Source organism: Rhinolophus hipposideros, assembly GCF_964194185.1.
Source record: "Rhinolophus hipposideros genome assembly, chromosome: 9".
Classification (NCBI taxonomy): domain Eukaryota; kingdom Metazoa; phylum Chordata; class Mammalia; order Chiroptera; family Rhinolophidae; genus Rhinolophus; species Rhinolophus hipposideros.
In genome coordinates, this window is record NC_138055.1 from 88,582,916 (window position 1) to 88,609,694 (window position 26,779).

The window sequence follows — 26,779 nt, forward strand, 5'->3', positions numbered from 1 at the left end:
TCTGCCCTTATTCCCTCACACAAAGGAAATGGGAATGTGGACCCTTCGTCAGGTTGACTGATCCGGCTAGGGTCAGCATAACAGAGAGCAATGGCTGTCCAAGTCCATTGAACATAATTCTCAAAAGGAAATAAACTTTATATTGCACTAATACGTGCATACACATACAATTATAACAAAACACTACTTCCCTACACTGTAAGCAATATACTCTATTTTTCATTCTATTTTATTCTATTTCATTTATTCAAAACAATGCTGACCACAACCCACCAAAAGATTGCAACCTACAATTTGAAAGACAGTGATTTAAAGCACACAGAATTAAGAGCACAAATGATAAAAACAGCCCAAGATATAATTCTGATTGTGGTCTGGATCATAAACCTGCATCAGATTTTAAATGTCTGTTGTTTAGTACACAATCAGGTGTTTTTGTGAAAATGGGTAGATGGGAAATGGAGCAAGGCCTATGAAACTGCACTCTACTTGAAAACATGGCAAAATGAGATGGTACTGGCCCAGTTTGTTTGGAAAATAGAAGAAAATCATCTCAGGGCTGCTGGGGACACAGGAAGACCAGACTGTAACATGTCCTGAAGGACCCCTCAAACACAAAACAGATCGTTTGCCATTCCTGTAAGAAGTCCCACTGTCAGTGACCTGGGGTTGTGCCACGGAAGACGAAGCTTGAGATGAAGTAGAGCCCTTACCTACCGCTCCTCTGGCCCCAAACCTAGTTTCCTTATGCGTGTGGGGCCATGCAAGAGATCTGTGCTCCCTCCTCACAAACGAGTGTTTTCCACACAAGAGTGGGGAGCTGTGGGAAAGGGGCAGTCCCAGATGACATGGGATAAGGTTGGGGTCCTATCACCTGCTGATGTGATGGGTGGGGCACACAACAAAATGGGGCGAGGCTCAACTTGTCTTTTTTCACCAAGAAGACCGCGAGATCTATAGTTCACAGTCACCCTGGAGTTGTTTCCGTCCTTCCATGGTCCTCGGGAATGTATCTTCCCTTCTTGCCAATACCACGGATACCTTGGGGGAGGTGAGGCTCAGAAGGATCCTTTCTCAGCCTGGAGGGCGAGTCAGGCTAGGTGGGGTCCTGGAGGCTTGCAGGAGCACACGGTGGTGGCTGGTCGGGCTGGTACAGGGTCTGGTGGAGCAGGCTGCGGATTGCTGGGAGATCATCAGGATCTGAGGGCAAGAACGGGGCTGCTGAGAGGCTGTGGAGCTCCTGGGCGCCTGGGCCCCTCCGGCCCCGCAGCTTTCTTGGGACTCACCCACGCCCAGCTCCTGGAGCAGGCTCTGGTAGTCTGGCTCAGCCTCCAGCAGCTTCAGCAGATTGGTCGACTCCATCCGCTCAAGCTGCACGTCCCAGTACACGTAGATCTTCTGGTTGAACGTGACATACACGAGGCAGGGGCTGTTGCGGCCCTCTTTGCAGGCATACAGGCCTGGGAGGTGGGGTGGTGAGACAAAAGTCAAGAAGTTTTAGTCCCAGGTGCAGGAGGGCAGAACAAGATACCGGCATGAGAGTCAGTGCTTTTGACCCTCCCACAGACGGCAAGCGGAAAACTAAAGGCCTTCTTTTCTGTGTCTTCTCTGTTGAGAACTCAGTAAAATAGATAAAAGAGTAAAATATCTGGCCCATTCCAGACACAGAAAAACCACAGTAACAAAGCCCAGGCAGAATAGCATCCAAAAACACGGATATGATTTTCTTATGTTAATGATAGCCCTGGAGTAATGAGGGCCGTCTCACTAGTCTAAGGGGGAGGTTAGCAAAATGAGACCCGGAACTAAGGCTTCTCTGCGGTGGGAATCCCTCTTCAAGAGCACCTTAACCTCTCAGGTCACTGGAGCATGTACACTAGAACACTGTCCAATTCTTATTTCAGTAACCACGTGGCGATATCGCCATGTCACCCAGATGAGTTAGTGCTGGCTTCCAAGGTTCCGATTTGGAACTAATGTAAATGGGAATGCTCTGGGAAAATGTTCTTCAGAGTTCTGACGAACTCAGAGGGGAAAGAACTTTCTGATGTCTTCATATATATCTCAGACAGACAGGTGGTAAGAACTCAGCTCATTCTTTAAAACATTCAGCATTGGAGACCTCACTATCTTTTATTTTCCCTTATTTAAAGCTGTACGATGGTAATTTAGAATCCACCCATCATCCTCTAATGAAAGAGCTAAGGGACTCATGTTTAATGGAAGACTCACATTAGGGGACACGCTGAGAGTGGAAACCAGAGGCAGACAAGTGTGGCTGGGGGGGGGACCGTAGGACGGGGGCCCACCTGCACAGAAGGCTCGGACATTCTCATCCACTTGGAAGCGGACAACCGTGCGGCTGTGATCAATGATATATGTCTGTCCGTCCCAGGCACAGGCAACCACCTCCTCCATCCCATTGCCCTGAAAGAAGCCAGAGACAAGATTGCGGGGATGGCCGGGAGCCATTTTAGAAAGAGATCGAATGACGGGACTGGGTGAAATATAAAGGAGCTGTGAATTTGGCTCTGGGTGACAAACAGCCAACTGGGAAAGCAAATAGCCCTATGTTTCTTACTGAATTTCTCCCATGTGCCAGGCACCAAATGGGACGCCAAATGAGCCACCTCATATGATACTCAGAACAACCCTGGGAAGTAGGCAACGGTACTCCTGGTTTGATACTGAGGAAACTTCAGTTTCTAAAAATAAAGTCACGCACCCAAGGCCACTCATCTGGGAGGGGCTGGAATGAGGCCTCCCCCCCAGGCCTGGCCCACCTGACCTCAGAGTCTCGTGCCTCTTCTCCTCCACCATCGCACCTGCACGATGGCAGCAGAGCGGGCAGCCCCCACCTGCTGATTCAGGGGCGAATGCCGTAGGAAAGAAGACAGACTCATCCAGGACAAGAAAAACACTACGAGACATTCGTCTGGAGTTGGGACAGATAACTAACTTCTGGACCCTAGAAGCTATGACTGCTGCTGGAAGGTACTAATGTGCGCGATTCCCCAGAGCGCAGGGAATAGTCCAAGCGTGTGGAATAAGGGGAACTCACTTCAGGGGGAGTTAGACCTGTCTCAAGAGAGCATTAAAATAAAGGTTGAGACTTCACTGTCAAGTGAGATCAAGTGAGAATGGCCTTCACTGAAATCTCATCTCTCCGTGTGAAGAAGGTAAGAATGTTCCTCGCCAGCAAGTTTTCCACTTACCGTGACATCCAATTTCTCTAGGGCAAAAAGCTGGTGATCCACCTGCACTGACCACAAAAGTTTGTCCGCTTCTTCCATAAGCTTCAGTGTCCCTTCAGGGGGAGAGGCAGGCCGAGGTGGGTGCGACGGAAGCCCTGAGCAGACCCCCCAAGCACATACCCTCTCACTGCAGCACTGGCCCAGAGCTGACTGGGGAACTCACCATCCAGGGTACAGAGGGCAAAGAGGCCTGAGGCACCACTGTCAGAAGTGTGGCCTGTGCGTGGGACAGAAGAAGAAAATACAAAGGTCAAGGCGAGATCAGAGCATGTGGGGTGAGGGGTGGCCAAGGGCAGGGAGGGAGAGGACAGGACCAAAAACGAGGGAAGCCATCTCCTGTCTCCCAGAACAGACCTTTGCCCTCAGCTCCCTGCCTCGCCCCACCCCCACTTCACCTCGTTTGATGTTGCCAATGAGGTGAGTGGAGACATTCTTGTTGTGGATGCGGCCGGACGTCTGGTGAAGCATGACATCTCGGGCAGCTGGAGTCTCCCTGTGGGCAGGAGAGCAGGGGCTCAGTGGGAAACCACGTGAGCTTAGTTCTTCAGTGCCTTTGTGGCCCCATCTCCAAGAGAGCTTCCAAGATGTCAATCAACAAGGAAACCTATCACCGACCCCGTCTGGCTCATGTGACAAGTAGGAAAGAGAGGAACGGAGCTGCCAGGCTAGAATCTTGGAACATCTCCCAGTTGCTAAGAGGTTCAAGTCTGGGTCCCAAAATATACTGACAGAAGGGCTGAAGCAGCTCGGCCAACTGCAAACCCATCCATGGCCATGTACAGCCAGGAGTCCACCTTGTTTCCATGCACGCCACACCACCCACAGGCCTGCACCCCTTACCTGCTGCCCTCTATGGCCCCCTCAGAGGTAGCAGGGGGCCCAGTGTCCTTGTTCCAGGTACACAGTAGAATTGCGTAAGCACAGCCTGGCTGCGATACCATCAGTTCAGGAAAACCCAGTGGCCCTGGAGTCACCGAGAGACTGTCCACCTGCACCAGGGAACAGGGGCTTAGAGGGGGTTGGACAGAGAAGGAAGTAGGACCCTGCAGAGAAAGGGGACAGAGACGGGCCCTGGGAGCAGTCCCCCAGGCTTTGAGGGTGGCAGCAGGAGGAATTCTAGAGTTCAAGGGGCTTCTGCCTGGTGTTATCCTCTCCACACACACACCATATGCTTTCCACTGTGCAGACCTCAAGAGGATGGCGATCCCAATACAGACCATGTCACACTCACTTTCACATTAATTCTTAGGTTCCTTCCTATTGGCCTATTATTAGCAATTTCCCCTAAGACCAATTTGAAATGATCTTTAGATCTCTCTCAGCAAGATGATTTTCCCTTTTCCCCACCCTGCGCCATGGCGCACGACTGTTCTCCCACGACCCCCCTTCAGGAGGCCTTCCTCCCTGCTCTCTGGGCTCCGTGGTAGCCACACTCAGCCTCTCACCTGACCCTCCAGCATCCATTTCTTAAGTGACACCAGCTGCCCTGTCGGATGTTCAGAGCCGTCACCCAGATCTTCCCAGCGGAAAGCCCGCACCACACGATCTGTGTAACCTATCACCAGCTCGCAACACCCATCTCCATCTGTGGATCCAGAAAATAAGACGAGTTTGGAGCCAAATCTGCATTCCTTAGCTTGAATCCTCCAAGTTTCCCCTCCTCACTCCTCTGCTAATGTCACCACCCCTGGCACTTTTATCCGGTATGATTCAGGCCCAATCTGTAGTGGAACCACGTGACACAACCTGAGTCTGGTACTGGTTTGTCTGCTCCTCCCGTGCTTACACCTACCTGTTCCGGGCCCTTCCCACCTATCTGCTCTGTAGGTCCTGTCACTGCTTTCTTTCCTTGTACTTCTCTCGAGTGACCGGATTCCTCCCATACATCTTCAAGGCAGCTTGTGACCAAAATAAAAACCCTGTATCTGCATGGCTCACTCCCGTGACCTTCTATTTTTGACCAAATGTCACCCTCTTGGCAAAGACTTTCCCGACAACTCGACCGCAATACTTCTAGCCCCTCTCCATGATTTGTTTTCTCCACAGCATTTACTACCTTCTAATACACAACGTATTGTGTTTTCTGTTCCATTCCGGTAAAGGTCCAAGACCGCAGCAATTTTTGTCTGTTTTAGTTACTACTGCAATCCAAATGCCTACAGCGATGCCTGGTTTATAATGAGACTTTAGTAATTGGACACTAAATGCACAACAACTGCACAAATGAATACTGAGCGCCGCCCCCAATCCCCCGAGGTCTGCTGTTAGCCACTGACTCCTATTCCCCCAGCTGCCTGCACAGCCAGCCATGCCCACCGATGTCGCTGATCAGCATGACCTTGGTGTTGGCTGGGATGTGCTGCTTGAAGACCGGGCGCTGCTCCTCTCCCATGAGGGTCTCATGGTGCCCAGAAGCATCTAGGGCCTTGGCAGGCGTCAGGTCACACAAGTGAAACCAGCCCTCAGCGCTCACGGCCACCACCAGGTTCTGGGATAGACAGAGGTACAGGAGAAATGGACCGGGTAAAGGAAGTCTGGGCACAGACTAATCAGTAGAACACAAAAGTCAGGGCTGAAGCCTTGAACTCTCAACTGATTTCCACCGGGAGACAGGAATCGCTTGAGGTAAGGCCTTGGAGTTACACTGAAGTCTCCAGGTCCCCGAGAGTTCTTACCTTTCCTTTATTACACACATCTCCAACCCCAACGCAAGTCAGCTGCAAAAGAAGAAAGGCAGGATCAGGGGGACACAGAGGGAGACCAGGCCCCTTAATCTCTGTGAAGCAGGAAGGAGCGGGTGTTCTAATTAGCACTGTTGACTGAAAAGCTATGCCACATGCCCTACACTGACAGTCAGCATTAATTGAGTTATTGCGCTCTAAGGTCAGTGCAGCTTACCCCATAGCAGTATGAAGACCTGAGGTAGTTAAGACAACATGGGCTCAAAACAAACACTCTACAGAACAAAAATTCTAATATAGCCAGACTATCATGTTTCTAGACTTATTCAAATAATGCCCCCATTTTCTACTGTATTTTGTAAGATCAGACAACCCTTGCAGTTTCTCTAAAGTACTAAAGGAGTCACTCCATAACATAAAATAAAAAACAACCCTGGTGTGTGTGTGTGTGTGTGTGTGTGTGTGTAAAAGTTGGGAGAGCAGTGACTGGGGTCTTCCCTCCCAGAATCAAATGAACCCTGAAACAGTGGTTAAGCTGAGTAGCTGGTGAGTTAGGACACTGGTGAGCTCCTGTGTGGATTCAGCCATGACATTTCCTAGACAGAAGAAATCCCTTTCCCCCTCAAGACCCAGGGAATTGAATACTGACCATTCCCTGGCAGGAACAGGTGAGCCATGGCCGGCTGTCATCATTCTTATACACAGACAGCTTTCCGCTGGTGTCTCCCACCACCAGTTCATTTAACTTCAAATGGAGAGAAAACAGTGTTAGCATGGGACCCTGCTGAACTACCTCTTCTCAACTGGGCCCGTCCTGGGCAACTCACAAGACATCAGCTTGCATCTTCATCAACTTCATTAAAAATTTTTACGACTAACAGTTATAGTTTCCCAGAGTCTTTATTTCTGTTAAGGGTGTGTGTATGTGTGTGTGTGTGTGTGTGTGTTGGGGGCAGAGGAGGTTAGAGGAATGGGGTAACTCCGAATCTAGGATCCATCCCAGAAAAATCTGACATCTGAACAGCTCAGTGAGCCACGTGCCTGACTTTGGCTCTCATTTTGTCCATTACAAATGGGAGTATTTTGAGAACAACCCAAAATATTCAACTTTTGGAGAATTTAACTTCAAAACTCCTATTTAATTAGGGATCGAATAAAAAGAAAATGTCTACTCTGGAGGCCTATCCGCCTTTAGCAAGACCTTTTGACCTTGGTATGCATAGGGCAGCACACGGGAGTTCTTAGGCGTCAGCTTCCACGCTTTGGGCCTACGGTGCCCTCTAGTGGTCGCTGAGCCTCTTCTCTCCCAGGGGGTCTCCAAAGGCTGGCCAACCTTTCCAAGTGGTAACAATAATGATAAGGGACCCCACACCCAATTTCCACAAACAGCTTCATGATTTCCCTTTGAGGGAACATCCAACACCTCCTTCTTGCGCTCAAAATAGAGTGAACGTTAGATTCTCAGGAGATTTCATTATAAAGGCAACAAAGATGTACCAGATCAACAGTTAGGAAACATTAGCAATGAATTGAATTTATTAATAATGATTTACTTTATTTGAATCTTAGATTAATTATTTTTAATAGTTATGGGAGTTTCTTGGGGGACTATTAGATCATACAAGCACAAAACAGGTTTGTTTACATCAAACCCTCTACACCTGATGTTTCAGTCACAGTTGCCCCTGGACGACTTCTGCAGACACACAGGAGAGAGGCTTCATAGCGCGGAGGTTCAGAGTGTAGCTGGCTGAATTTGAATCCAGCTCTCTGCACCTAAAGTATTTCATCTATGACACAAGGATCATAAGCCTCTTAAGGTTGTTCGAGAACTGAGCTAACAGAGGAAAGCACTTAGAACAGTGATTGGCATACAGTGAGTACTGATACCCGGTAGTTTTCAGCATCCAGGTAAATATCTCCAAGGCTAAAGATCTTAGCATCTTTCATACAATTCATTCTTTTTTTATATATTCATTCAACAGATACCATAGTCTATAAGTAGGCCTTGGTAAAATGTTTACTTAATAGACAAAGAACAAAAAAAATTTTTTTAAGAAACAGAAAAATCAGTGAAAGAATGCCCAGTCAGCCCTTGAGTTTTCAGGTAAAGCTGGACAACCAGTGTGGAGTACGAAGATAAATGCCACAGACTCCGTGCTGAGAAGGACCTCAGTTTAACAAGGGAACAGACACAGGAATAAAATCATAAAACGGTATGGTAGGTGCAGCGAGCCAGGCAGAGAATGAGGCAATGGCAGGAGTACTGGAAGAGGATAATTCCAGGGCAGCCCATCTGCTTTCCAGCAGCTATAACAGTCTTCCCTTATCTGTAGGGATACGGTCCAAAACCCCTAGTGGATGCCTGAAACTGCTGATGGTACCGAACCCTTATATATACTGTTTTTTTCCTACACATACATAGCTATGATAAAGTTTAATTTATAAACTAGGCACATTAAGAGATTAACAACAATAACCACTAATAAAACAGAACAGTTATAAAAATACACTATAATAAAAGTAATGTGAATGTGGTCACTCATTTCAGGGGCTCCTTTGCTGAAGTCTTCATATAGGCTCAATATTTTCTGGCATACCATGTTGCCGTCAATTGGAACATATTTTCTGTTCGGGCCTTCCACCTACAAATTTAATGCCTTTTCCACTCATCACAGACTGTGGCAGTAACTTCTGCAGTTTGAGGTGCAACAGCAAAATAAGCATGAATTTCTTTTTCTTTCTTTACAATTGTACGGATAGAAGATTTGTTCTTACCATAGATCTTAGCAACCTCAGCATACGATTATTTTTCTGTCCTTTTGAAATAGAGAATGTTCACCTTTTCACTCAAAGAAAGCACTTGAGGACTCCTCTTTGCTATACCCGGACTGCCAGCATCACTACTCTTGTGCCATTATTAAGTAAAATCAGGGTGACTTCAACACAAGCACTGTGATACCGGGACAGTTGATCTGATAAGCAAGAGGCTAAGTGACCAAAGTGGGTAAGGTATACACTGGACAAAGGGATGATTCACGTCCCAGGCGGGATGGAGAGAGATCACATGAGATTAGAACAGCACGCAATATAAAACTTATGAATTATTTATTTCTGGACTTTTTCATTTAATATTTTTGGACTTCAGTTGACTGCAAGTAACTGAAGCCACGGATGCGGGAGGGGTGGAGGGATGGAAAGGAACTACTGTATAATGCACCCCAGCAGTTGTGCTTCTCTGTGGTTGATCCTGGTTCTGGCCTCTGGAGGCCACTCAGTGACACTAAAGAACCCCAGCTTGGTAGTAACACCATCAGTCAGAGATATTAAGGGAAAAAGGAGGTGAGATCTTTCTGTGATCTGCTTCAGCCATCTATAGACTTTCTCTCTCCTGGCGTATCCAAGCTTCGGTGGGCAGTCCTAGAGGGTGTATATTCCATTCCTGGTTTCTCCCTCTGACTTAGCAGAAAATAAATTAGTTTCAAAGACCTTTAGACTAAAGGTTTATTAGAATGAAATAAGTGTTTTTCCTACCCCAAATTCCAAATGCTGGCCTGGGGAACCAATAACAAAATTTTTATCCACACTTCTGCAGCCTGAATGTACCACATCCAATCACTGGCACACTATCTAAACTACTTGTCCTTCTTTCAATTATATTTATTAATAACAGGCAAAGCCCTTTAACTAGCTTTTCATAATAATCCTCATTTATTCAACAAACATTTACTGTCTTCTATGTGCCAGGCACTATTCTCAGTGTTGGGAATATAGCAGTAAAAAAACAGACAAAAAATTCCTATCCTATCCTAACAGAGTTTACAACTCAAGTTAAAATATAAATATATATATATATATGTGTGTGTGTGTGTGTGTGTGTGTGTATGTATAACAAGTATTGCAGAATTGAGCGTATAATAGTGCAATTCACTTAGCAAAGTACAATTTCCAAAAAAGCTGATGCTATGAAGTTATGAAAAAAAAGGCACATATTTTTCCCTTTTAAATGAAGAAGACAATCAGATAACATGGAAAATATGCTCATCTAAAGTCACTTTGCTAATTTACTACTTTAAAACGCCTCGATTTTCTCGTAAAAATTGTACTGCTTGGCATATGAAGAAATGTGAAAGCCTATAAAACATAATGCAAATTTATGAGAATAACTTTTTCCTCCCTAGAGCAGGTACAGCCAAAAGAGACCTCATAAAATACCTTCTCCATCACAGCACAGAGAAGTCTGGGGGCGAGGGGAGGATGTTGTAGCCCTCCCTTTTTTTTTTTCAGGGAGAAGAGAGCACAGAACGGTAGGGAGGCAGAATAGGGAGATGGGACAGAGGGCAGGAAAGGAGGGCAATAAGGTGCTTTTCGCTAAAAATATGTAATACAGAAAAGATAAAGTCTGGAAAACAGTGTTTCACACCAGGAACAGCCCCCACCCTTGTGGTGCTCCACCCTAGAACCCTCTGCGTATTTTAATCAACGCACCTCGTTACACTTTGTTATTCCCGTGCCTACCCCACCTGATGCTGAGAGCCGGGCCTGCCTCGTTCCTTTTTCAATTCCCAAAGTGTAGCAGTGTCCTTGGCGCCTAATGGACAGGTTAGTAAATATGTGCAGGAAAACAATCAAACACTAACCACAATGGCACTAACACTTACCCAGCTGTTAACTGCGTGCCAGGCACGATGCTACCGGCTTTACCTGCATTAATTCATTTAAACAACGAGAAAAGGAACGACCGCTGAGGGAAGAAAAGGCAGGCGGAAACTGTTGTTGTAACTCGACCAAGACGCCGCGCTTTCAAGTTTCCAGGCACCGGCGCGTTCAGCGGAGCAGGTACTAAAGGAAGCCGTTCAGACCAGGATGGTGGGGCACCTGTCACCGCGGGGGGAGGGGCCCGCAGGGCGGCGAGGCGCGAGCGGCCGGAGGACAGCGCGGCACAGGTGCTCTGAACGCCTGCTCTGAGGCTTTGAAAGGGAAAGAGACTCGAGACGTGATGCCCCTGCAGGAAGCGTGGCGACAGTCGCCGTGAGCCGGGGAATTTGGCCACCGGGGTTTACCAGGCTTCTGCGTGAGCGAGTTAGCGAGCGGGGCACAGGAGCCGTTATGCCTGCCCCTGAAACACAGCAGGGCTGGCCACCAGGCCCACGCGGCCGGCCCCGGCATCTAAGCCAGCCCCCGTGTCCCCGGGTCCGCCACCACACTCGCGGCGCGCACGGCAGCTCGCGCGGCGCTTGCCCCGCCCCCGGCCCCGCCCGGCGCGGCGCGGCGCAGACGCGGGCTGCGTCCTTGCAGTGCGCATGCACTGACCGTGTCGTTGTCGACGTCTCCGAGGCAGATCGCGTGCGGGAAGAGGCTCCCGCTGAATTCCAGGGCTACGCGCTGCACGTAGCTAACCGACCGCATCGCACTTCCGCGGGCCGAGGCGTCGAAGAGCCCCGCCGAACGTTCCAGGAGCCCCTCCCGACAGCCGCCGGAGCGGAAGGCCACGCAAAGGGGGAAGCTACGTCACCGCCTGAGCCTCCAATCCCGGCCTTCCTCGCTCAACCTTCGCGAGGAGGCGGGCCTTCCGAGCCCTGTGGGCGTAGGGGCGGGTTTGCGCCGCTGCCGGTGTGAGTGACAGGGGCATAGGCCACGCCTTTTCTCGGAGAGCTTCAAACCTGGCGGCGCTGATCTGTTCCCTTGGCAACAGGGCTCCAATTCTTGACCTACTAACCTCGACCTCTTCCTTTGTTGCCTTGGCAATGAGGATTCCCGACCATCAGACCATCCCTGAGAATCAAACTAATCATACCAACCGACACATGGTTTTCAACAGTGTTTTTTAAAAGCTACCTGTCAGGAGTTGTGAAAACGATGTAGTGAACGAAACCAGTAGTTAAAAACACGAAATAGAACCCAATAAAAAATATCAAGTGACTCTTGAGTAGTAAGGTAAGTAATGTTTCGGTGAAATCTCTGTTTCAACTGTATATATGTGCTAATTTTTTAGAAAAAGTTTAATGGTGTGTCTGCACTTTGTATTCAGTACTTTCAGTGTTTAGTGCAAAGCGCGTTTCGTATACATTATTTCCTGTTATGAGCACAACAACCCTGTGAGCGTATATGCCAACTCTTGTCTGTGGAAAACGGGGTCAGTCAGTATAAGATTAAGTAACGAGGCAGAAAACGGTGGAGGTGGGGCTTGAACCAGGATTGTCTGATCCAAAACCCCAGGCCCTTTCTGTCCTGCACGTCACAGTTCCTAGGGAAGTCCTCAGGCTAGAGAAGTCAGGCTTGCGGAGATTCTGGACCCTCTCTGCCCTGCGGTCCCCACCACACGTCTCCTGCCTCCCCCCTCAGTGGCCTCACTCTGTAGTTTAAATAGGACATCACCATCATGGCCGGCCTCTTAGGGAAACTTTTCATGTTGAATCAAGTCCAGTATTTCTTTGGGGTGCCTCATCAATCAGGGCACCAAAAGTATTACTTGTGAAATTCTGCAGTTGCTCAGGACATCCTCAGGGTTAGGTGCGCTAGCTCAGGCTGATTCACACGGCGGTCTTTCAGGAATCAACACTGTGAAAAGGAGGGATCGATCTGCCTCACTTGGGGATGTTGGACCAGGGCTGGTCCTGCTTTCTACGTCTGAACCTACAGGGAGAAGGGGCTGGAGGCCAGGACTTCTGCGCCCGGGGGCAAGGGAGGCAGATGGCACATTTTCCCCCAAGAGGATCCAATGGATCTGATGGCCAGATAAGATGAGAACAAGGAACAGCAGGTCAGAACAGCAAACAGGAGGCAGTCTAGATAAATACTGGAACTGGGGCTACATTCAAGTTTCTGTTTCTGCTGGGGTACTGTGGTGCTGGCCAGGTCCATTCCAAGGCTCCGGTGTACCTGGTGTTTCAAATACATGATCTCATTTATGGAAGGATTGCATCCTACTTCATCCTGCCCTACCACATCTCTGTTCTTCTGGCTGAAACCCTAAGCTTCATATGAGGTTTTAAAGGAAGGAAAAACAAAAGCCAGTTTTAAAATATTTACCTCTAAATGTACAGTTAAATAGTTTGAATTGTGTTTCTTTTCATTACTATTTCTACATTGTCTTCTTTTTCCAGCCCTTTGAGTGAAATTGTAAAATAAATTATTAACTGACCAAAGACAAAATAGATGATCACCCTGCTTCTGTCACCAAGTGCCCTGACCTGACCCAGTTCTCTGAAATCATACTCTAACGCAGCGCTCTACAATGCCTTAGCTTGATCTTCATCACTTGGCTTCTTGTTCCTGACCTTTCTGTGCCAGGGGGTGCCTGTTTTTATTTGTTCCATTTTTGCCATGAAGGTCATGTCATTATGATTACAACTTGAATGCCATGCCCTTTTATTTCTTTAATAAGTTTTTTTTTGAGCCAAACTGACAACATACGCTGGGGAAAAGGATCTTAAATGCTCCTGGATACCATGCCATTTGGCTTTTGTCAAGAGCCAAATAGTTAGAAATAAGGAAAGATCGGTCTCCGAAGGAATATGGTATGAAACAAGTTTTTCCATTCCTATGCCTCTCCGCACCTTGTGTCAATTACTTCGACTGCATTGAGTGTTAAATTCACAGTAGGAGGAACGAATACAGGACTAGGCATTGCAGAGTCTGGGTGGACAGACCCCTGGCTCCACAAGCAGCAGCCCTATTCCTGGCCCTTTCGAATGGGATGGTTGGAGTCTCCACCGCTACCATCTAGAGCCTGTCTTGTTTCACACACTCATTCAGGAAGGGTTTTGGCTTACTCCCCAGAACTGCCTAACCAGGCCATCTTCCTAGTTAGATGACATGGATAGTTGTGTGGGTGGCATATTCTTTACAAACCAGCCAAACCAATTCTAGCTTCATTAGAAGCCTGCTATGGGAGGGCATGAGAGGGGGAACATTAAGTGGGAAACGTTTCTAGGGAGATTCTTTGTCTACTTCTTCCTCCAAGAGTAGTCACGGGGGTCCCATCAAATTCTGTCTGCCTAGGGTGCCCAGGTAAGAAAGGGAACCTTTAAAGCTCTTTCTACACGTGGGGCCCAGAGCCACTCACCGTCCTGGAGGCCGGGCCTAAGGCTTTCTGATGGATTCAGTTGGAGAGACTCCCTTCCTTCCCTTTCCCCCCCAGTTCGGTGCATCTTAGCATATGTAAGGTTCTGAGAAGTCATGAAATACGGAAACCTTTCTCAAACTTACTTGACCTAGAAATTAGGCAGAACAATGTGGGCCGCCCTGCTGAAGGAAATGCTGTTATTCAGAGCTTTATTTTGCGTCCCCCCTGTCACAGGTTTGGCCATATCACAAAGGACCAACTCTGGAAAGCTTTGATCCTAGAACCTGTCAGAGCTGTGGTCTAGTCAAGATTTGATTGGTCTTTAACTGAAGGATGAGGAGTTCTTCATTGTCACTGACGCATATGAGGCAATAGGCTTAAAACACAAAGGATGACGAACATGTTTTAGAACCAGATGGAGGTGTTGGGTGCCACAACATTGTAATTAGACTAAACACCACTGAATTGTTCCCTTTAAAATGGTTAATTTTGTTATGTCAATTTCAACTCTTAAAAAAAAAAACACCCAGAATGGAACAAGTTTAAGTGTGAGGCACCCCTAACCGTGTAACACAAAACTGGCAATCCTAAGACATAGGCCACGGGGGTGGGGAATAGGGCCTGGCCGGTCTCTTTGAGACAAGGAACTCTCAAAGTTCATGAAGGCATGGCTTTTTTTTGATCATGTCTCCCCAGAATTACTTTGTCTTTCATTCTTACTTTGCCTCCCAAATTGGTATGTTTAGTGTTGTTGATTACATAAGGTTTTATCACAATTTTTAGGTTTAATTCTAGTGCACCCAAGGTATCTGAGGTTGGCAAGCAACTGAGGAACTACAGTCAGCAATAACGATTTCCAGAAAGGACAAGTTTTCCCCTTAGAGTGTCTTCCAAATCTTACATTGGCTTTATTTAGCACTGCCCTTAGCCCACTGTCATGTCAACTTAAGTTACAAGGCTCTGAGATGTTCTGCATTTGGAAAGAGAACAGTAGCTCTCTTTAAAAGAAATTAGGTGTTTCTTTCCAGCTTGATTTTTCAGTAAGTTTTCTAAAAAGGTACTTTTTATTCGTCCTGCCTAAAATGTCTTTTACATATTTCTCCAATTGAAGTGAGATAACTCACTCTTATACTCTCAGGGTGGTATGGCTCATACATATAGTGAAGGAGAGTTAAGTGTACTGCTGCTGGAAAGGCAGGTTGGACCAGGCCTTTGGCAGGGTTTTGTGGGCCATGCTAAAGATTCTGATCTTCAGCGTAAATGGGACGGGAAGTCACTGACAGGGTTTTAAGCAATTGGAACGATACAAATTGGAGTGCAGGTGGGGGAAGAGGAAATGCAAGGTAGGACTCTTTTGCAGGGCAGGAGAGCAGGCTGCAGGTACTCAGTAATGTGGGGGAGGGGCTGCTAGAATGCAGATTGGAAATACTGTACTTAGGAGGTTTAGACTTTGTAGAATTTGGTGTTTGGACCAGCAGTGGGACAAGAGAAACCCTATTTTACACTTTCTGGAGACCACTTGAAAATCTGTTAACAGCTAAAATTACTGGTTGCTACTAGTTTTCCTTATTCGAGTACATTCTCTCAATATTTAAGTGTTGGTGAGGAAGGTGCCACTGACTGGGAAATTAATTTGAGCATTGACCCAGGGCAGAGTGGAGTACATGGTGGGTTTATTTTTAACCTAAAAGACTTCTGACCACTCTAATAAAACATCCTCACGAGACAGTTATAATGTCACATAAACTAAGGCTTGTCCAGCTGCAGGGTTCTACAGAAGTGCAGCTTTGTTTTAAATTCTCGGATTCCTACAGAAGCATTCAGAGCTGAAGGAAACTTTGGAGCACTTTTTGTCCATCTCCCTCCTATTTTTGCAGATGAGAGGCTCAATTTGCTCAGGTCATGTGAACCTCATGGCAGTCTGAATTTGCTCAAGAGATCTCACACTCCAGACAGACCTATCCAGTAACTTCTGAGCCTTGGTTTCCTCGTGTGTGAAATGCGGTGATAGCTCCTTTGTAGGATGGTTGCAAAGATTAAGGTTCATCTGCGCGAGGCTCTTTTGTTTAGTGCTGTTTTTACATAAGTGCTTAATGAGAGTTAGGTATTATCATTGGCTTCAGGGCCACGTCTGTCTAATCTTGAAATACCAAAAAGACCCGGATATAAATTAAACCCCAAGCACAGGACTGTGATGTGAACCCAGCGAGAGAGCAAGCGGTGACCCTGCGAGACGAGAACGCTCCCATTTTATGTCTGGTTCCAGTACCAGCCATGCTGTGTAGGATGTGGCATAACTTTTGCACACAGAAGTTAATCTTCCATAGTAAAAAGTATGAAGACAACTCTTCTGGAAGGAACTATACAGGCATGCAGGTAAGCAGACTAGCTCTGTCATCATGCAGGAAGGACTAAACAGCCTACGCAGGAGAGAAAGATAAGGGCATAGATGTAGGCGCTGGCCTGCAGCCAAGATCGGGAGACGGTTCAGCATGCCTGCCTTGTGCCCTGTGGCTTCTCCCAAGGCCCCGTGCCATAGGAGCCAAGGGTCAAAGCATAGTTAGAAAAAAGTGTAAGTTCTTTCCTGTTAGGGCCGAGAAGGAAGCTGGAAAGCGGGCCTGAGTGCCTGCATTCCCAGGCTTGAGCGCTGTTCTTCCCTCTTCTCTTAACTGTGTCAAAGGTGTCTGACAGGAGGTGTTGGTGACATCAGAGATTTTACCTTGTTAAGGAACCAAGGAAGCCTGTGCTTTCTATGGGATCAGTTTGGTGGAAATAGCCAAATCTAACTTCAAAACAAACACAAATTTTCCCAATAGTTTAGATGTTTGTATTTTCCTCTTCCTAAGTGTTAGGGAAGAAAACCAGTTACTGAAAACTGCAAGGGGTGGGGGAGAGGGCTGGGAACCTATGGTGAGGCCTCAGCACCAGCCCTGGCAACAGCTCGGGGCCTGCCCAGGAGGCCCCTGCATGACAGTACTGCTCCCTGCGCTGCTTAGGGCCTGGGGAAGAGGTGGGTGACTCCCTTAATTTTGCACCCATAGTGTAGCCACCCATGCCCACCCAGAGGCCAAAACAAAAAGGGTTACCTGACAGCAGGTTTTATTGTTTCCACTTTATTGCTCAAGTGCAGAACTTGAGGTGAGCCTGGACCTTCAGCAACGTGCAGAGAAGAGGCTGAGGGGGGTGGGGGTAGGGACACACCCGACTGAGAAGGGAAACTGATCGGAGGGGAAATACTAGAAAGGGGACTGGGTGGTTACCACGACACCAGAAGACCCCATCAGTCATAGCATCTGGGTGAAGAAGGGAACAGAGAGCAGTAATGGGCACAACAGTGCTTCCCCATGCTGCTAGCACCCACATGGAGGCCACGTTTGGAAATGGACGAGGAAGAGGAAATGGCTGCTCAGGACGTCTCCCTCTCCCTCTCCAGTCTGCTTTCACATCCGACTTCACATCCCTACCACTCACCCCCTTCTACCATTTGAAAAATGGACACAGCAATCAGAGGAAGCAAAAATAAATTAACACTCTGATGACTGTGCATTGTGGATGGACATCCGTTCACGTGTGATGGGGAAAGGAGGGGGTGACAACACCTGAAAGGATCCCCCACCTCAATCCCCCAGCCTACTCCTATCCCCCTCCCCCCAAAGCCACTATCCAACCAGATAGAAAAATAAAGGTCTAATTCACTCAAAATTCTTCAGTTTTTACAAAACAAACAGGGTAGAATAGAGTAGGAGCAGGGGAAGCAGGTAGCCGCAGGGGGGTCGGGGAGAGGCTATGCTTCTGTCTCCACCTGAGGCTGGCTCCCTGCCACATCCTTCTTCTGCTCGTCCTTCATCTCTGTGTCAGCATGACCGTCTCCTGTGGCTATTGCTGCCTTGGCCTGTGAGAAGGAAGAGGATGAATTCCAACTCTCATTTGGCCCAGTACCTCCGATGAGGAAGGTGACTTTGACTCTATGTCCCCACGCCTGTCTGCCTGCACTCAATTGATCTGGTGACACATGTCCACCTAACATACTGCCACCATATAAGGTTGGTGCAAAAGCAATTGTGGTTTAAAAGGTTAGAAACAATGGCAAAAACGGCAATTACTTTTCACCGACCTAATAGTTTGTACCAACAAACACTCATGGCCTCAAGTAAAAGCACACAAACATACACAGTAATTTCTAATAGAATTACAGACACAGCAATTCCCTCTTTAGATATGTCCCCGAGATACACCTACACATGTACAAAACTGTGAATTTACAGGATCATTTATTGCAGTCTGAAAAAAAAGTACATAAATACAATTTAAAAAATTACATGTTGCAATATTTAGATATCTCGGGTCAACTAAATAGTATTAAATTAATTTCACCTGTTTCTTTTTACTTTAACGTAACTGCTAGAAAATTTAAAATTATATACGTGGTTTGCGTATTAGTATTGGACAGTGCTAGTTTAGCACGCTGAAAGATTAGAAATAGTGGACCGGGAAAATGAGATATGCTGTAGCTATACAATGGAATACTGTATAAGCATCATGTGAAAGCTCTTTTAGATGTTGATGTAAATTAAGCTTCCAGGTATATGAAGAAAGCATGGTACGGAAAAGAATAGGTAAGCACACTGTCTGCCTTTAGGGAAAAGGGAGAAAACATAAACCCATCTGCTTATGTATATATTCAATATACTGGAAGGACACAAGAACTGATATCAGCTGCCTTTGGGTGGTGGGAGACTTCACTACACATTCTTTTATACACTTTGAATTTAAACATGTAACTGTATTGCCTATTTAAAAATAGATGTTTAAAACCTAAGTTTTTAAAAGACACAGAGAACATACGTTGGGAAGCACAGTTCTAACATCTGGCGCTTGCAAGTGGCTTTCCAGCCCTGCCCACTGAGGAATGCCGGCCCCGACGGCAGGAGTTTCTGCTGAGGGAACAGACATGCTATTGCCCCAGGGGCGAGGGCAACCTCTGGTGTCCAGGATTGGCGCAGACAACCACAAGCACACACAGCCCACACCAGCTGGTCGGGCACATGGATGAAGTAATGGGATGGACAGAAGAGGAGACATTACCTCGTCCCTGTGCCTGTCTTGGTCCTCACCTTACGTTCCTCCTCAGCCAGCCTCTCAAACATGTTGGCGTAGAGTTTCTTCTCCCGTGCGATCTGCTTGCGGATACGCTGGTGGCAGACAGCCAGCTGGGCCTTGGCGGCTTTGTTGTTGGGGTAGAGCTGCAGGACCTTCTGGAAATCAGCCCGTGCCAAGTCAAAGTCATTCACTGCCAGGTGGGCCTCTCCCCGGCGGAAAAGGCCTTTCTCATTGTTGCCGTCCAGTTCCAGGGCCTAATGACGAGGGAGGAAACAGGGAGACCTCAGCTCCTGCAGCGTATCTGCCCAAGACTGGGTTCCAAAGGTAGCCCTCCGCAGGAAGAGGGGGGATGGAAACTGCTGGCTCCACCCAGAAGGAATGAGTCCTGGGGCATTAAGCAGAAAGGACCAAGGTCTAGGAAGGAACCTCATTTAGGCCAAGAGGCAGAGAGGGAAGACAGGTCGTTAGATGGCAGAGACGGACCTGTGACAATGTCTGTTAGCTTTAGAGTAAAGCAGGTATGGAAGAGGAAGAGGCTAAGACCAAGAGGGGAGAAAGCACTTACGTAGTTCTTCCCACCCAGTGCCTCCTACTTCTGGGTCAGCTACCTCCTACCACAGAAGCCAAACCCTCGCCTCTGGGCCCTTAATCTCAGAGCTTCCAACCGTCCATCCTGCTACACCCACCCTAGTCCCTGAGGGCAGTTTCAGACATGCTGGCAGCTCACCCCCCATCTCGCCTGTGGAGCATTGCTCCCTTGCCTTCTTTAAAGGGGCCTCACCTTGTTACAACTTTCAATGGCAGCTGAGAAGGCCTGTAGTTTCAGATGACACATGGCCAGGTTGAGGTGGGAGGCCAGCCGAAGGGATTGTACCTTCTGTGCGTCCTCATCAGAGAAGCTCGACTCGTATTCCAGCCAGGACACAATCTTCTTGTATTGCAGTGAAGCTTGCTTGTACTTGCCTTCCTAGAATGGGAGAGAGGGCTCAGGCACCCAGCACAGGTTCAGTGGCACCAGGCTGTCATATCCTGTACACCCCAGTGACCTGTGAGCTTAAGAGAGCCCTGCCCACCCCATGCTCCATGCTCCCAGGCAAGACCAGCTGGCTCAGATACACTAGGTGGAGACCACAGAGACCACTCTTCCACTCCCTGGCAGAAAATGTCCTCAGTCATCAGGGGAAAGGATGGGCCCAGAGGAGCCCTGACCGGAAGTGTCCTCAGGGCCATGGCCACCGGCTCACCTTGAAGTACACAGTGCCCCGCTCTTTCACTATGGTGCTCTGTTCCAGCTTCTCCTCTGCATTCATCTCCCAAGACTCCTTGGCCTGCCGTCCCCCAAGGGAAAAACACAGTTGTCAGCTACCCCAGAGTCACCTGCAGAGTGGGACCTGACCTCAGGAGAGGGAAGCCCTTGAGCAAACTTACCTTCTCAAAATTCTTCAGGTGGACTTCATATTTCAGCTCAGCATTTGGTGGGATGTGGAACTTTTCCTTCCCAACACTGCCAAAAGCATAGCTGTGGGGACAAAAACTCTAGGTCATCTCAGCAGCACGTAACCTGCTCCACACTGAAAAGGCTTCCCGTCTGTTTCCTGGAAAGTACCTCCCCATCCCTTGAGACTTGGTTCAAATGTTTCCTGTTTGGCAAAATCTTCCCTGACCTCTTCACACAATTAGTTGGTCTCGTAGCGTCTTATGTATCCTTCTAATAACTCATACTACACACTGGCATGATTACTAATTTAAGTGGCATCTCACTGAAAAATGAGTCACTAGATGGCAGAACAATGACTCTTAATACCTAGGAATTTTCAGCCTTGTGTCTGGCACAAAGTTAGGGGTGTTTCAATAAATGTCATTAATGAGTGGATGAGTTAACAGGAGACAAAAATCCTGATGTCAGCAGAGGGAGTCTGTAGCAGCTATGACTGAAAAGATTAGGCTCTGACCCGAGGAGACGTTGACAATTGTGGCCAAGCTCCTAAATGCAACGAAGAGGTCATAACGGCACGTATGCCTGGTGTGACCAACAGCAGTGAACTCCAGTAAGGCTGTGGGGTAATGAACATGTGCAGGGGACGGGACACACATGGCCAGTTATATGACTCACTGTGGACATGTAGATTTCTGACCTGAGTTCACCCACCTGCTCTACAGAGTGCTCATTCCTCACCTGGGCTTGAGGTATACAATGGAGTGTTCTCCTTTTTCCATGCGCTGAATGGCTTTCTCCAGCCCACACGGCAGATCCAGACTCTCCCCCTCATTAATCTCAAAGTGGAGCTCTCGCCGGTCAAATAACTGGTCCTCGTAGTACCCTTCCAGTGCGACTGGCATACAAGAGAGGCAATGTACCAGGTTGTGAGTGGGCAGGCAACTGAAGAAGGATGCCATCAGCCTCCCTCTGTCACATCACTGCTTCTTGCCCCCAAGATGCCCTTATGTTCTCAGACCTGGAGGGATGTTAAGAGTGTATGGTCCAGTCAATCCCCCATTTTACAGTCAAGAAAATAGGATCAGAGAAGGAAGTGACTGGCCCAAAGCCACCCGAAGACTAAGAATTAGAATCCAAACTGAAACCCCTGACTACTGTCTCACCCTCCACAATTGCACCATCGTTGGGTCTGGCATAGCCTTCACCCCGAGTCCGTATTCTCCGGATGATTCCGCCATCTTCTTCTTCTGTCAGATCCTCTCCCTTGAACTCAAACAACTCCACCTGTGGGACAAGACATAAGGTGACACAACTCCTTTCACTCAGCACTAACTCATCAACCGTGAGATATGACTTCTCTCTCATTCAGAAGAGTCCCTAGTAACTGCCAGACAACGTCTGACCACAAGGGCAGCCACACTAGGAGTGGACAAAGTGACACTTATTACTAAATTCTTGGGCTCTGCCCTAGTCTCAACTTTGGTAGAGGTGGGCAGGCCACATGGACTTCAGTTAACGTCAGATCAATTTATTTACTACCTGCTCCACATAGTAAGGACATGTTCTGGATAATCCTAATTCAGCTATGTGAGAAGCCCAATCTGACAGGCATTAGAAATGACCCAACATCTTTCAGGAGTCTCCTGAACATTCTCCAAGTATCAGTGGTGATTAGGGCTCAACTACCTTCCGCCTGAACAGTATCAAGTTCTACCTCCTCAGTAAAGACTCCTCATCCCCTTGACCTACGGGGGAGGCATCTCTCCCCTCCTGTCATCTCTAGAGCACCAATATTCTATACGGTCATTTATGACCGCAAAGAGATTCTGACCTCCTGACTTTTTAAAGTTAAAATTATACCCCATCTCCTCTGGGCACTGCTCTTGAAATAAACCTGTCTCAATCCCTTATCCTGCTTTGGGCCTGAAGAGGAGTTCGTGGATACCTCTTCCTACCTGAAGCCTCACCCATCGCCCATGTTCCAGAAGCAGCAAGCTATGTGCACAGCAGAGCCAACTGTCCTCTCCATTTCTCTTCTCCCCTAAGGCCAGGCCCTCAGCCTTGGCTACATTGTCTCCAAGAGGCAGGCAAACTGTAAGGCAGCCAGGGCCCGAGCTGACTAAGGCTGGCTCTTTACAGTGCTCCCTGTGGCTACGCTCACCTCAAACACAAGCGTGGCATTGGGAGGAATCTTTGGAGGGCTGCCCGCCAAACCGTAGGCATATTCTGGTTTGCAGGTGATGTGGCACACTTCTCCCACTTTCATGGTTGCCACGGCAATGTCCCAAGCCTTGATGACCTCCCCTGTAGGTACAGAAAGCAAACAGGTCCTTCTTGGTAGGGCTCTGACTCTGGGCTCAGTGGTCTGAAGGGAAGCTGGACATGCTTTAGAAATGGGACCAGGAAGGTAGGAAGCTTGGTTACAGTAAGTGCTGTCAGGTCTTAGACGTCTCAAAAAGATAATAATAATCATCATCATCATCATCATCACTCTACTCTGGAACAAAGGAGTTCAAGATACAAGGCAGTCTGCTCCTGAAGAGGAAGTGAGGTATTTAGAGGTGATCAGGTAAATGAGAGAAATCAATACTGTTACAAGACAGGAATAACAGTAAAAAAAAAAAAAAAAAAAAAAAAAAAAAAGTAACAGACTGTTATAAACCATTCCTCTGTAAGCTTCTGAGAATATGGTTTCTGCTTGTGACAGCTTATACTCTCTTCAAAGTCTATCTACCAAACCACTAACCATGCCTACCTTTTCCCAGGTCAAAGCAGAATTTGTCCTTGCGGTCCAGACTGGAGTCAAACTTGGTGCCATCTAACAGCCAGCCAGTGTAGTGAACTGAGACTCGGTCCCCAATCATGGGCATCTCTGTGCCCGTGCCCTCTCGCTTGATGACCTGGGAGGAAAGGGGAGAAGGTGAGTACCCAGGGACGGGGATAGAACGAGTTACAAAACTGCCTGCATGCCTCTGACAGGAACATAGAGGGACTCTGCTGCCTCCTTGTAAGTAGATTCAAGGGACCAATCTTCAAATGATTCTGGATATGGAACTTGGCTAGAAGCCAACTGACCTCCCTGTCTTTCTTGAGGTGCCACATGATTTGGTTTGAAAAACTGGAGTCAAAAGACTCAAGTTCAAGTTTTTGCTGTATGATCTTGGGTAAGTCATTCAAACTCTCTAGACCTTATTAGTAAAGTAGTGATGATAATTCCTATTAGAGCTGTTGGAAGATTAAATTGGTAAAATTTATTATCAGCTTCAAAGGGAGAAGTATTTATGCTGTTTCCTCATTCCTCCTAAATGCCAGTGGTCATCAGATTAAGATCTAGTTTGGAGATAAGGAGTCTGAGTAACGAAGAGTCAAAAAGAGGGAAAGGAATACACCAGGTTACAGATGAGCGCAAGGGCTCTCAATCAGACCCTGAGCTCTCACGTGGGACATGAGCAGTCCTGACTGGTAGGTGAGTTAGGTCCTAGCGACTTCTAAGCTTCTGCTTCTCTTCCTCAGCATTTATAAAAGGGAAACTCCATGTGCAACCCGGTAGGTGTGACGTTGCCCTCTACAGGAAAACTTCCATGATAGAATGGACAGGAGACTGAGGAGTAAAGTTAAGGGAAAAGAGTGGAGGATGAAAGGGGAAATAACCTTTCCTGGAGTAATAACCTTGTAGAAATCACCTGACACTGCAGAGAGAAGGGGAAGCCACACCACCATTGGGAGAACAGCTTGAAATGTCCAGATTTGGGGCAAAGCACTTCTGGACCAAGTAAAGTCTCCCTGAGTTTGCCCAGGTCACACACACACACGTGGACTTGAGCAGTGGGCATGAGATCCCAGCAGAGATTTCATCGTCATCCTGGACTCCGCAGAATCTGCTCTGAACCAGTTGGTTGCCCTGACCTAGGTCAAGTTGCCCTGCTCCCTGAGTCCCAGACCCCTCCCCCTACACTCCTCTGGCTATTTGCAGTCAGGCGGTTACACAGTAGCAACCTCCCAAGCAAAGCACCTCCTCTCGTCCCCGCACCCCACACCCCAAATCAGGAAGGGGGGGGCCGAGGTGCGATGGGAACTACAGGTCCCGGCATGCACCGCTCCCTGGTTTTCCCGGGGCTAGGGGAGGAGGGATAGCATGGTTGAGCGAGTGACCTAGCTGAGTCCCAGCCTTTAGAAAGGGGGTAACGAGAGGGCGGAGGTCGCGAGAACCTTCCTCGCGGCCAGGACCAGGCGCCAAAGTTGCACGCAGGCCTCTGGGCCAGGAAATTACTCTTGAGACCCACTTCAGGTCCTGGCTAATATTTAACTGCCAGGGATAGGCGAACTCTCGCACCACCCAGGATAAAGGCGGCTCGGGACCTTCCCCGCTGCTGCTGGCACGGAAGCGGCTGGCAGCTTGGCCCCCGCCGCGGGGTCGGAGGAGGCCCGGCCCCGGGTGCACGCTGCCCCGGGCCCCCTAGCTGCAGCTCGCGAGCGCCGCCGCGCCCCTTCCCCCCTCCCCCCTCCCCCGCCCCCCTCCTCGCTGCACCGCGCACGCCGGAGTTGGCGTCGCAGTCCCGGCCCCTTGCCCGGGCCCAGGCGCCGCACCGCTGAGGGTGCCGCGGGGCTGGGAGTCTCAGCGCAGAGCACAGGCTTTCAAAGGGGCCGGGAAAATGGCCAAGGGGAGGCCTGCGCACCTAGGCCACCCTTTTCCGAGCGTGCGGCTGCTCTCTCGCTCCCAAACGCAGCCTGGTCCAGGAAGCGATATAACTGGCCGCCCGCTGCAGGACCACTCAACAACTGTCCCGGAGGCTGCAGGGGCAGCGGTCCCCGCCCCGTCCCCCGGTCGGGGGCTTCCAGGCTCGGCGGGAGAGTGCTGCGATTGACACTCGGGGCTCGGCCGCCCCCAGCAGGCCCTGGGCTCCCCGGGCGCCCCTCGCCCTTACCTTCAGTACTCCTTCATCCCGCTTGGGGCTGATGTCCACTCCCTCCAGGGGCAGGGGTGCCGACTGCGCCCCGCTCTCGGCCGCCTTCATCTCCTCAGCGGTCATCGCCGCTCGGTGCGCCGTTTACTCCGGGAGCTGGGCACTGGGCACGAGCCAAGCCCTCTCGGCCGCCCGCCTCTCTGCACGGGGGTGCGTGCGCCGACCCCACGGCCGCAGACCGGAGAACCCGTCCAAGGCTCGAGCCCCTCTGCCTCCCCGTGCGCTCGCGGCCCGCAGCGGAGTCCGGCGCGGGAGCCGGAGTAGGTGGGTCCTGAGCGGCCGGGGGAGCGATTGGTCCCACCCCGCCGCGGAGGGAGGGGCTGGGAGGAGTCGGAGCGGGAACGGGGGACGGAGGGGGGGAGATGGAGAAGTTTCTAGAGACGGCGGCGGCTAATCTAGTTCGGGCTCTAGTGCTAAGGGCGCTTATATGAAAATTTCTATTTCTGGTTCATTCCTTCTGCGGGTTGCCTGGCCCCTCTCCCCCGAGTCCTGGGACCCTCGGACTCTGGGGACCGCCCCTCCCTGCCCCGTGTTCTCCCGGGCCCTCCCTCGCCCTGCTCCCGGTCTAACCGGATTCTTCCAGATCCTTCTCGATGCCCCTACATCACTCCAGTACCTAGCCTGCCAACCCAGATCCGCCCTATATATTGCAGCCCGCAGCGTGGTTTAAGAGCTGTGTAGCCGGATGTGACTGGCAGCGCGTGGGTCTCTCCCGGACCGATGCGCGCATTTTTATAAAAGCTGACTGTAAACAGGCGGCGTGGCCTCCTCCTGCTCACTCCGCGTGTGCACTTACCGAATTGGGGAGAAAAAGGGGAAGGGACTTCGCGGGGCGGAATAGGGGGACAGTGAGTGAGTGGCGGTTACCCAAGTGCACAGAATTGGGCGAAAGCAGTCTTGATTTCCCCAGAGCCGGGAAGATGTGCCACCTTCAGTTCTTTAAAATGCTACTGAGCAGCTGATTTTCAAGAAATGACTCGCTGCGCAAAGAATTCTTAAATGGGACACGTATTAAAGGGACCTTCCCCGACAATAATAAAACTGCCGATTAGGCTAATACTTAAAAACAAAAAAATGTGCCTGACCAATGTACTATACACCGAAAGAGCTGAAGTAGAATAATATTGAATGTCAACTATAACTACATACATAGGTATATTTAGTCACGGGATGTGGAGTACAACATAGGGAAGATAGTCGATGGTATTGTAACAGCTGTATAAGATGTCAAGGGTAGTAGCTTGTGGGGTGGGATGGGTTATCGCTTTATGAGG

At 48.9% G+C, this 26,779-nt stretch overlaps 2 protein-coding genes across 4 annotated transcripts; both read right to left on the reverse strand.

The window, feature by feature from the left end:
- Positions 1-211: 211 nt before the first annotated feature.
- On the reverse strand, positions 212-11,509 carry ITFG2 (integrin alpha FG-GAP repeat containing 2). 2 transcript variants are annotated; one of them, XM_081060641.1, is made up of 12 exons: positions 11,249-11,509; positions 6,585-6,680; positions 5,930-5,971; positions 5,571-5,742; positions 4,700-4,839; positions 4,095-4,243; positions 3,650-3,747; positions 3,418-3,471; positions 3,216-3,307; positions 2,310-2,427; positions 1,287-1,460; positions 212-1,200 (listed from the first exon to the last, which is right to left on the reverse strand). In XM_081060641.1, exons 1-12 carry the CDS (start codon positions 11,342-11,344, stop codon positions 1,097-1,099), a joined length of 1,335 nt encoding a protein of 444 aa, XP_080916767.1. In that variant the 5' UTR covers positions 11,345-11,509; the 3' UTR covers positions 212-1,096. The 2 variants fall into 2 exon arrangements, with proteins under 2 accessions (XP_080916767.1, XP_080916768.1); XM_081060642.1 differs by lacking the exon at positions 11,249-11,509 and adding an exon at positions 10,597-11,191.
- Positions 11,510-16,811: 5,302 nt separating this feature from the next.
- Positions 16,812-26,462, reverse strand: FKBP4 (FKBP prolyl isomerase 4). Of its 2 annotated transcripts, none has more exons than XM_081060651.1 (10): positions 25,467-26,462; positions 23,297-23,441; positions 22,703-22,845; positions 21,705-21,825; positions 21,280-21,436; positions 20,532-20,622; positions 20,348-20,431; positions 19,885-20,070; positions 19,118-19,357; positions 16,812-17,895 (listed from the first exon to the last, which is right to left on the reverse strand). In XM_081060651.1, exons 1-10 carry the CDS (start codon positions 25,569-25,571, stop codon positions 17,788-17,790), a joined length of 1,380 nt encoding a protein of 459 aa, XP_080916777.1. In that variant the 5' UTR covers positions 25,572-26,462; the 3' UTR covers positions 16,812-17,787. The 2 variants fall into 2 exon arrangements, with proteins under 2 accessions (XP_080916777.1, XP_080916778.1); XM_081060652.1 differs by having other exon boundaries at positions 17,080-17,895; positions 19,089-19,357; positions 25,467-26,374.
- Between the last annotated feature and the right edge of the window lie 317 nt (positions 26,463-26,779).

Coding starts and splice junctions, on each gene's coding strand:
- ITFG2 (XM_081060641.1), bottom strand. CDS start 11,344: ATGCGGTCGGTTAGCTACGTGCAGCGCGTAGCCCTGGAATTCAGCGGG. Junction 3,748..4,094: donor GGGGCCATAGAGGGCAGCAG/GTAAGGGGTGCA, acceptor TCCTGCCCACAG/GGAGACTCCAGCTGCCCGAG. Junction 2,428..3,215: donor TAGAGAAATTGGATGTCACG/GTAAGTGGAAAA, acceptor GGCTTCTTTCAG/GGCAATGGGATGGAGGAGGT.
- FKBP4 (XM_081060651.1), bottom strand. CDS start 25,571: ATGACCGCTGAGGAGATGAAGGCGGCCGAGAGCGGGGCGCAGTCGGCA. Junction 20,623..21,279: donor ATTGTATACCTCAAGCCCAG/GTGAGGAATGAG, acceptor TTGTCCCCACAG/CTATGCTTTTGGCAGTGTTG. Junction 17,896..19,117: donor TGGCTGAGGAGGAACGTAAG/GTGAGGACCAAG, acceptor TCCTTCTCACAG/GCCAAGGCAGCAATAGCCAC.